The 10937-nt window shown below is 36.6% G+C and overlaps 1 protein-coding gene across 2 annotated transcripts in view; it reads left to right on the forward strand.

Annotated features, from left to right (window-relative positions):
• The window catches only part of LRPPRC (leucine rich pentatricopeptide repeat containing), a 92251-nt gene extending 82793 nt beyond the window's left edge, over nt 1-9458 (forward strand). The window contains exons 35-38 of one of the 2 annotated variants that reach the window (XM_006909635.3): nt 1376-1450; nt 3379-3463; nt 5329-5471; nt 7347-9458. In XM_006909635.3, coding sequence (XP_006909697.1) covers nt 1376-1450; nt 3379-3463; nt 5329-5471; nt 7347-7403 — 360 coding nt within the window. In that variant the 3' untranslated portion in view covers nt 7404-9458. Of the gene's footprint in view, nt 1-1375; nt 1451-3188; nt 3264-3378; nt 3464-5328; nt 5472-7346 lie in introns of those variants that run through there. The other variant, XM_025045076.1, reaches the window with a different exon arrangement.
• Nucleotides 9459-10937: the final 1479 nt, after the last annotated feature.

Raw genomic sequence — 10937 nt, forward strand, 5'->3', positions numbered from 1 at the left:
TTAGGTTGCTTACTTTTTTCTTTTTCTTTTTTCATGGAAAAGGCAATTTATGATAGATAGAAATGTCAGGAATTTTTTTCATTGTTTTATCTTGCTGCCTTTAGTGTTACAGGTTCTATCTTGAAAGAAAGAAACTCTAATGCTTTATCTTTGTGTGTACATACCTAAATAGGGAAACGCCCATAACTATTTACACAGATGGTAGTGTTCATCGGATTTTAATACATTATTTTGATAGTTCTTTAGAAAGTGGTACTTGGTATTTCATCTACCAGCTTGTTCTGAGCTGGAATATTTCAAGGCTCTTAGAGAGCAAGACTGACAGCAGCCTGCAGTGGGAGACCACAGGGATGCTGCCCTCAGAGCTGCATTTACCCACAACGGCCTGTCTAGGGGCTCCTTGATGTCAGCCGTGTTGATGCAACAGCAGCAGTCTTTTCGTTTTCATCCCTTCAACAGACTGAGGTTTCATATGATAAACCCTTTACCCATCCTTTACCTGCTTGTCAAACAGTAAAAGATTATTCTTGCTGTGGGGAAGAATACTTTATTCACAGATGTCGAAAATATCAGTTTATAATGTAAATGTTCTGTGTGTCCCCAGAAGTTCTTTTTATACTATTCGTTTTAGTATTGACAATGTTTTAAAGCTTTGAAAGAGGAATGTGCTTTTAGAAACTTAAGAGAATGACATCTATGAAGAGTGTAAACTAAAATATTGTCTTGCCATATTTGATTTTACTATAGCATCTAAGATTGGATAGACACTTGATTTATCTGGTCTGTCATATAAACTTTTTTTTTTGAGTTTAACTTTTGTCTCTTTCTCAAGCACTGGCTGTCTGTTGCAATGAAAGCCTTTTATAAAATAGAGAGATTGAAATCAGTCCTTTTGTATGCATAAGTGTAGGTAATTATACTTTAAAGAGAACTTGCTTTGTACATTTTAATTTTTATAAAGAAACGAGCAGTTATCTCCCTGACACCTTATTAAATGTATAATTAACCTTATGATCCCTAGCTCACTTGTGAATGCTTGGCAGTATAATTGGAGAGGAATAGTGTTTCTTTTTTTCCTCTTTCTTCGCAGTCCTAAACCTTATTCTGTGGTTGTTGAAGCATTAGTTTAATTTTTCCCTTGTCTTTTAAAACAAACTTTATACTTGCAATGCCAGGGAAAACATTCACAAAAGCTGGCATAGCTTGAGCTTATTTTCTTTTTTCTTGCCTTAAAAAAAATTGGTCAACTATTAGGCCTTCCTGTTGATAATGATACATTACTGTATTATTGTGAACTTTCTTAATTGGAAATATTCACCTTGGTCTGCTTGTTTATCAAAAACCTTCACTTACTGAATAATGTTTCAATTTTTAGAGATGTGGTGCAATTGCTGAACAAACCCCAATTTTTTTGGTGTTCTGTATTAGGAGTTCTCGGAGACCAGGAAAGGTACTGTGCTTTACTTGCTGACAAATCAATGATGCTATAAGCCAATCTTGTTCAAAGGTGTGAATCTCACATAAGAGCTTGTTGGTTCAGGACTAGATCTAAAAACACTATAAAGATCTTGTCTATACTTGTTTACATTTTAAATGTTTACATTTTAAGTCAGTTCTGGCTCCTTAGTTGTACTGGAAATGCAATACAGGTTCATGCAGTGGATTCTCCATGCGTGTAGTTGTGCATTAAGAGCCTCAAGAAAGGGCCTGGAGAAATGGAGGATAAAAACCGTGTAGCTTAGGTCACTTGGTACATTTAACAGTGCAGAAGCACTGCTCCCATCAGGTGGCTATTTTGACCATTCATCACGTATATAAACCATCAGGTAGATTATCCATTTGGCTTTAAAACTGGTATGTGCTAGAAATTAATGTTCTCGGTTTGTACAGCTACCTTACACTAAAAGATGCATGTGTGTGGTGTGTAAGACAGAACCAAGTCCAATTTTTGATGTTAAAAAAAGAATACAAGCAAATTTCTTTAAAAAAAGAAAAAAGAAAAAAGAAACTATTAAGACCTGATTTTAACTGTTGAGCACCAGAAACCCCATTATTAGTTTATTTGGGAGCATTATGAAGTTTCAGAGTGCCAGTTGTTAATGTTTGTTTTATTGTGAAACATTTAGATTGTTTCCAGTCTGGGAGGTCTAAGTTTTCCTTAATTTCTATATACTTTCCACACACATACACACACTTTTTACACACATTTTTAAAAAAATGTTAACCTAATTACATATTTTAGCTCTGGCTCATGTATTTATAACAACTTTTTGACAATATTTAGTTGCTCTTTTTTTTTTTTCCTTTCAAAGAGACTATTTTTAAAAATAGCGATTAAAAAGTATAAGGAATCTAAAAAGCACTTGTCACTTCACATGTGGGGCTGTGCCAAGTACTTCCTTGCCTTGCTTGGAAGATGGGACAGGAAATATACAGTAACGTGTCTGCTTGGAACATCCCTCCCAGGAGACTTGAAATTAATAGGAAGTCCTTGGAAGATGCAGGTCCAGATATAGATTGATGGAATAAATGCGCTTAAAAGTGAGTTAGGATTTTTAAAAAATTTCTGTTACAGGGTCTACCTGTTTAACAGTAGCATAATTAAACCTGATTTAGCTTCTTATGGTGAAATGGGAACAGAGCATAAAGCTACATATAATTCATTTTTTATTTATCCAGCAATATTGGAGTGTTTGGAAATATTTAGTGGTTATTCACAAGGGTATGGCAGTTCTGTGTTCACTATAGAAACTAAAAAGCCGAAAGCAATTAAGTGAAAATTCCAGTGAGATCTGCAAGCGCTCTATATACCCAGTAGGGAAAACTTCTGAATGTTTTACTTAGATCTTCACATTTCACCTAAAATTGTTGGCACCTAAACATACAGTTATTATCTCTTCTACTCTTTGGGATCTCATAACTTCTTGCTGTGGTTACCAACTGACAGAAGAAGCAGCCTTTATAATATTTTAGAAAAATATTCATGAGAATGTAAACGGAATTGCATTAACTTTTGAAAAATGCTTGTTTGTTTTGGCTGTAAATTATTAAATCAACATCAAATACTAAGATACAGGCATACTTCATTTTATTGCGCTTCACAGATTTGTTTTTTACAAACAAAGGCAGAATCCTCCACCAGCAAAAAAATTATGACTCACTTTATGTGATAACTTGCTTTTTTGCAGTGGTCTGGAACTGAGCCCACAACATCTGTGACGTATGCCTGTATACAGAAGGGAAAATAGTCCATTTTATTGAGTAGGTAGTTCTATTGTAATTTTTTGTTAAGATTTTCTGATATAATGTTTATATATTAGTGTTCTATTTCACTGTTCTTTTGTATTGCTGGTAACATTACCTATGTTAATTTCCTAGGCACCAACATTGAAATCTTTGTTAGAATTGATTCCTGAATTAACTGAAAAGGAAGAAGCATACAATTCCATCATGAAAAGCTATGGTAAGAAGTTTTATCTGACTATATTATTTAAGTAATTTAAATATTCGTAGTGTAGTCAGCTAAGTTAGTCTTTAGCTCATAGGCAGTAATCCTAAATATCAAATAATTAGATATAAATGATTTAGCTTTAGAATATTTTTAAAAACTACATAAGAAAAATATGAAATTATTCATATAATTTTAACCTAAAATCATATCACTGTGCATCTTCAGAGGGGCCCACATATGTTAAGTGGGATCCCAGATTCCTGGAGAGACTTGGAAGTCCACATGGGTTTACATACTGGGAACCAGTCCTGTCTCCCCACCTGAAACATTACTTGAAATAGGTACATACTCGAGGCTATCGCTCGACTTGCCTTCTTGCTCCTTCAGTACCCTCGGTCTTTACTTAGGCCTTTGAAATAACAGACCCTTAACTAAAAAATGGGATCCAGGGTTTTCCCTTAAGTCACAGTTCAAATTCCAGTCTTAAGCAGTTTATACCCCGATTGCCAGTCCATCACATATGAAAGGGAACCAGTCTAAAGTTTCCTTAGTAATCAAGATAAATGTTAGCATTTCTAAGTTTTAATCACCTCTCCATCTGCCACCCACTAATTTGCTCACTTGAGACAAGGGGTGAGTAAAGAATTGCTTTTTTGATTTTATTGTTGGCAGGGCAACAGATTTCAGTCAGAATCAGTAAATTGGTTCTCCTTTTTTCCACCCTATGAGGGGAACATGATGTATTTCAAAACAGAGCTATAATCATAAACCTTCTCAACGTTCCTATTGGGGAATTGGCAGGTATTAAATAGTAACTATAACATGAAATAGGGTCAAACTGCATAAAACCAACTAAATTGTGTGATCCCACTTTGGGAATCAAGAGGGAGAAGAGCAGGGAGATCAAGAAGGGACAATGGTAGAGATTGAGCTGAGCCCTTGACAGTGACAGGGAAATGATTTGGCCCCCTAGGGTGGGAAACAAAGAATTTACATGGAGGAAATAGACTTCACCCAATCTGCAAAGATCTGTTCAACTCCAGTGAGAGCTAGTGAGTCATCCACCCTTCCTCCCTTTGGGAGATCCTTCGATTGATTCCTAAATTTCTTACATCCATTTTGGAGGCTCTCCCCTGGTGCTGCTAGAGTTGGGCTTGGTTGTTGAGCATCAGTGTAGGGGGTAGGGTTGTTAGGTGCTTAGATGTTAATCACCAGCAGTAATTGTTAGCAGAGCCCTTATAATCTTCACAGTAAACTTAAAAAGAAAATTTCTACAAATCAGCCACAAGTGAAGAGTCAGCTAAACCTAGCTCCTGGCTGCTCCATCATTCTTTTAAGTGGAATATTAGTATAACTTAATATTTTATAGATGTATATAGATTTTTAATGTATATTGGTAAAAGACATTTTTTGTCAGCTTTATTCCTCATATTTGCTAATTTTATGACAAGAATGTATTGAAAGTATTTGTGATGTTGTTTAGTTGGTCTTGCTATAAAGATTTTTGCATAATTTACATGTCCGTCACCACAACAATCCCTAAATTAGCTTGATTTCAAAGTGTGGTTTTAAGCAGAAGAGGGTTGAACGGTATGTGATTACTATCTGGTTGAGAACTTTAGTATGTGGCCACTATCATGGATCTTTTAAAATGCTCGTATTTGTCATTTTCCTCTTATAGTGAATAATGCTAAATGAGAGGTATGAGGAAAGGAGTGAGGGACCTTGTAGATTCTGAGTGTGGCTTTTTGCTAAAGGTAGTTAAGTATCCCTTTGCCTTGGGATCAGGGAATCAAGGAGTCCCTTAATGGCCCAGTATTTTGGGAAAAGAGGAAGACAAGTTGTCTTTACTTACGATTAATATCCTTTTTTTTCAGTCATGGACAGTGATGTCCCATCTGCTAAAGCACTGTATGAAAATTTGACTGCGAAGAACATAAAATTGGATGATCTGTTTCTAAAACGTTACGCAGTTTTGCTGAAGAATGCTGGAGAGTCTGTCCCTTTTACTGAGCCTCCTGTGAGTATTTCTTAATTAAGGGGGAAAAAATTACCTCTGCAGATTTATGTATGCTTCATAATAATGTGTAAAAAAAATAGTTGAATACTTAATTACATGAGGATTAGATCTCTGTGAAGAACCCTCAGGGGAGGGTTTGGCTGTGGGAGAACATAGCCCTCTGGGGCTGAGATTTAAATTACAAGATCAGTCTCAGACCTTCAGCTATAGGTATGAATTTATCAAATGTCCTTGGGGTGGTTTTCTCATCATTTCAACTTGAAATAGGATTTAATGGCCTATATTTCAATAGCTAAGTATATTATGGAACTGTTCATTGCTTATTCATTTTAAATAAGTTTTAATTTCATTTAGGACATTTTTTATTGAGGTATAATTGACATGACAATGTATTACTTTCAGGTGTACAATATAATGATTTGATATTTATATATATTGCAAAATGATAGACACCACAATAAGTCCAGTTAACATCCATCACCATATGCAGTTACAAAATTTTTTCTTATGATGAGAACTTTGAAGAACAATTTCCCTAGCTACTTTCAAATATGCAATACAGTATCATTAACTAATAAGCACCATGATACACATTACATCCCGTAATTTAACTGATTTTATAACTGGCAACGTGTACCTTTTGATCTCCTTCACCCATTTCACCCACCTCCCATTTCAGGCAACCACCAATCTGTTCTTTGTATCTATGAGCTCGGTTTTGTGTTTCGTTTTTTAGATTCCACATTTAAGTGAGATTATACAGAATTTACTTTTTTCTGTCTGACTTCTCTTAGCATAATGCCCTCAAGATCTATCCATGTTGTTTCAAATGGCAAGATTTCATTCTTTTTTATGGATGAGCAGTATTCTTCTCTGTGTGTATGTGCGTAGCACATCTAACGCTGCAGTGAACATGGGGGCGCATATATCTTTTTGAATTAGTATCTTTGTTTTCTTTGGATAAGTACCCAGAAGTAGAATTGCTGGGTCATAAGGTAGTTCTGTTTTTAATTTTTTGAGGAGGCTCTGTACCATTTTCCACAGTGGTTGCGCCAGTTTACATTCCTACCAACAGTGCACAGGACTTCTCTTTCCAACACTTGTTTCTTGTCTTTTATGATAGCCATTCTAACAGGCGTGAGGTGGTATCTCATTGTGGATTTGATTTGCATTTCCCTGATGATTAGCAATATTGAGCATCTATCTATTGGCCATCTGTATGTCTTCATTGGAAAAATTTCTATTCAGATCTTCTGTCCATTTTTAAATAAGATCGTTTGGTGTTTTTGCTATCGATTTGTATGAGGGTTTTTTTTTTTTTTTAGTAATTCTTTTATTTTATTATTTTTTAAAAATTTATTTATTTTTTGGTGACATTGGTTAACGAAATCCAATACGTTTCAGCTGTACATTTGTATGAGTTCTTTAAATATATTTTAGATATTAATCCCTCATCACATATATGATTTGCAAATATTTTCTACTATTTAGTAAGTTGCTGAGGAAGTTTTGTTTTATTTTGTTCTGTTTAATAAGAGGAATCATATATGCAGAACTTTTTATTGTGTCATTGAACCGACAGGCACGACACCATGTTTATTTCAAATACCTCAGCCTTCCATACCCAGGTAAAATACCTACATACACACTCACACAAACACAGCGGGGGTTCCTGGTGCCAGCTCTAACTCTGAATTTGGGGCCCTCTAACGAGTGATTTCACGAAACATAAAGGCGTGCTGAAGGGGGCGCAGCTGCCTTGGGCCAAGCAGCCTTTGCTTCCACTTTGCAATACTTGATGATTTTTGAGTTTTGTACCATCACCTCTTGCTAGTAATTTTATCTTACCTACCTCCTGTTTTGTCTCCTCAACAGGAAAGCTTTGAATTTTATGCAAAGCAGCTGAAAGAATTAAGGGAAAACCCTTTGTGAAACAAGCATGCACTACTGCTTTGTTTTGTGTGTATTTGTGATTCTGTGTCTAAAATGTTATTTTTTAAATGTATTTGAGAGGACAAAAATAAATAAATGAAAAGTTACTCTGTTTATGTACTTGTATTTATGTGTAATACAGTATATGATATGTTCAGCATCTTATTGACAATAATGTATGCATTTCGTCATCGGACTTTTTGTTTTTTGCCTACGATATAAGTCTGTGGCTCATGGTGTATGAAGCTGTAATTTTTCGGGTTTCTTCTCCTCATTGACTCTTCAGGCCCTGTACTCTATTTCATTTATTATTTTCATAGAAAGGTTGTTATTTTATTTAAGACTTGTTAATATTGTTTATCTGAAAAAATGACATCCCAGTGAGCCTTCTGATGCTTAATATTCTATACTGATATTCTGTACATGCTTGAAGCCCTGCATAATTTTCTAATTTTGTAAAATGTTGGCGCTAGAAAGCATTTACGAGTTATCACATCCAGTGCTCATCATTTTTTAGTGAGAAGCAGAGACCCAAAGAGACTGTCGCTTGCCTTGGTCAGGGTACTATTTGCCATTGCTGGATGGCTCCTCACCATGTTATTTTCCCTTCTACCACAGTGGCTTACGGGAGCCTCTTCCATAAAAGTCTCTAAAACAGTCTGAGTGATGACTTTGGTCATGAGACAGAGCAATGCATTTCCTCTCATTTTGGTTTCAGGTTTTTGTCGGCACAAGCTATAGCCTACACTGGACTTGTTACTTTATACTCATACCCTATGTGGTTAATATACAAAGGAGTAAAATCTTGGTTTTTGTTCCGTTTTGTCAAAGTTATCCCCAAATTGGCTTTCATGCCTGTTAACATCTACTTTATAAATAGTTACTATAAAAGAATTTAAGATGGTAGTCAAAACAGTTTGCCACTAGAAAGGTATCTTAATATGTAATATTGACCTAGTTGGGGATTAAGTGATTAATACAAAAGAAGTTGAAAATGTTTTATTTGAGCGTTATCCCCATTTTGGTGTATTTCTTGTCCATTTGAAATTGATGTCTCCCTACTGTTTTGGTTTCAGTTGACAATTTACTTGGTCCCTACTGTTTACATAAGGGAATGACTTTGCCTTGGGGAAGCAAGCTGACCTCGTGCTGTTCATGCTGCTAACCTGTGTCCTGTGGGACCAGCCATCCTGCATCTAGAGCCTACCGATGGCATGGGAAGGAGGGGTGATGAAGGGAAGCCAAGAAATGAATGTTGTTATAGCATTGGCCTTGCTTTTCCTCACTGGTTTTGTAGAGTTAGACCTAAGGAATTGGGATTTGGCCAGTGCCAAGTCCCAGCCAAGAGGATTTACAAAGCTTGCCTCTGTGCTCTCCTCAGGCGCAGAACCTGTACATGTTGTCTGATTTGTCACAAGCCTCCCTCCATTTGTGATTGCTCTGAAGCAGGCCTTATTTTTTGCAGTTATGCTAACCACAAGTTAAATTTTATTAGTGTTCATTAAAATAGGTTTCTAAGATGAGGCAAAACCTTGGGACATAATCTAGACTTCCCAGTCATCTTTGGGGAAACTGAGAGTACAATCTCAATTGCAGGAAGGGACTCCAAGCCAGCCTTTTATATTGACTCTGGTCAATTGTGGGTGTAGTGCGGAGGAAATAGATACAGATCCCTCATCTAGCATTCTCAACAGCAGGCTGGGGCCATTAAATAAATTACCTGTAGTAACAAAGAACTATCATGTCATATGTCTTTAGCACTGAATTGGCTTTCCCATTTGAATGAAAATATTTAAAACGTAATAATTGTATATTCTAGGTGGGCTTATGAATGGTTTCTAAATACCAGTGAAATTGAAGTAAGTAGAAACAGTAAACACATTTATAGCAACAATACATTTTAGACTCAAATTACAAACACACAGCTAATTCTAAAAATAAACAGCATTATAAACTTTTAGAAAGTATAGTGTTTTATATGTCATTGTACATCCATGTATTTGAATCTAATATAATTTTGATGTAAAATGCTCTGAATAAATTGTATACCAAAAACCTGTGAGCTTCTTCATCTTATCAGATGTTTGCATGTGTTTTAAACCATGGGTCCCCAACCCCCGGGCTGCGGACCAGTACTGGTCCGTGGCTTGTTAAGAACGGACTGCACAGCAGGAGGTGAGCGAAGCTTCACCGGTGTTTGCAGCTGCTCCCCAGCACTAGCATCACTGCCTCAGTCCACCTCAGATCATCAGGCATTATCTTATAGTAGCACCAGTCCCTGGTGCTTAAAAGGTTGGGGACTGCTGCTTTAAACCATTTCAAGGACTTTCTAGTTTCAAAAATTTTAATTAAAAATTGTATGGTGGCCTCTGTTACTAGAACATCCTTGTTAAATGGTGTACAGCTTATGTCACTGCTTAACTGTTCTAGATATTAGACAAGCAGATATCTAATTTGATATCCCTGAGGTACAGTGTTGGCGAGAATTAGTAGAGTTGGATATATGGCAAATCAATGCTTAAAACGTAGGGGGTTTTATCGTGCTTTAAATTTCAGAAGGAGCATTTTACAGCTACGTAAATGATTCAATCCACTTCTCAGGTGTTGTCTTCACACTTGTCCTCTCTCCGCCTTCACCCTCCTGTTCCTTTCTCAGGAATGCTTATGAGGCCCGTGTCGGTGTCACCGTCCTGCCACTTTCTTGGCTCCTCTCCCTACCCACTATATTGTTCTCTCTCCAGGGCTCTCACAGCCACTGAAAAGCAGAGCAGGTATCACACAGGTTATGAACTCCCTGAGGACCAGTTCTTTGTCTCCTGTCTGTGTATCCCGGATGAAGCACAATCCTGGCTTTGAACTCAGAGTAAATTATGTTGTCTGCATTGTCTGTAGTCTGTCATGTGGGTTCCTTGTAGGTCACAGTGAGCACCTATGACCATGTGCCAGGCACCCCTCTTACCTGATATGCATGGCAAGAAAATGTGGGCTTACCAGATCTAACTTGCCCACGCCACAGCTGTATATCACATGGCTAGTACTCTGTGACGAGTCATTTACTTACTGTGAGAATACAAAAAAACCTGACGCAATGCAGCTAAAAGTCAAATTGGAATCTCTAAACTAAAAATAGTCTATTAAAAAAAAACCTTTCACATTAATACAAGTGTTCCCAGTCTCTGGACAGCTTGCACTGTAAGGTTATTTTCTTCTATTTAATCAAATACCCATTGCCTGGCATAATGGCCAAGTTTGCAAATGCCAGTAAATTATTAAGCAAGCTTTATATTGCAAATTGTTCTTCCTGGTATGATTTATTTCTCAAGTCTGCAATGACTGAACACACTTTTTCATATGTCTTTGAGCACAATTTTCATATAATATTTGTCTTTCTGACAAACCAATATTTGTAGAGTTTCTGTGAAAGCAGCATTCCTGAGGTATGGTGGAACTCATAGCTGCAGGGGGTACAAAATCATGGTAATTTATCGCTTTGCTGTTGTATAATCATGCACACGAGTGTTTCCATTAGAAATG

Source organism: Pteropus alecto, unplaced genomic scaffold, assembly GCF_000325575.1.
Source record: "Pteropus alecto unplaced genomic scaffold, ASM32557v1 scaffold131, whole genome shotgun sequence".
NCBI classification, from domain to species: Eukaryota; Metazoa; Chordata; class Mammalia; order Chiroptera; family Pteropodidae; genus Pteropus; species Pteropus alecto.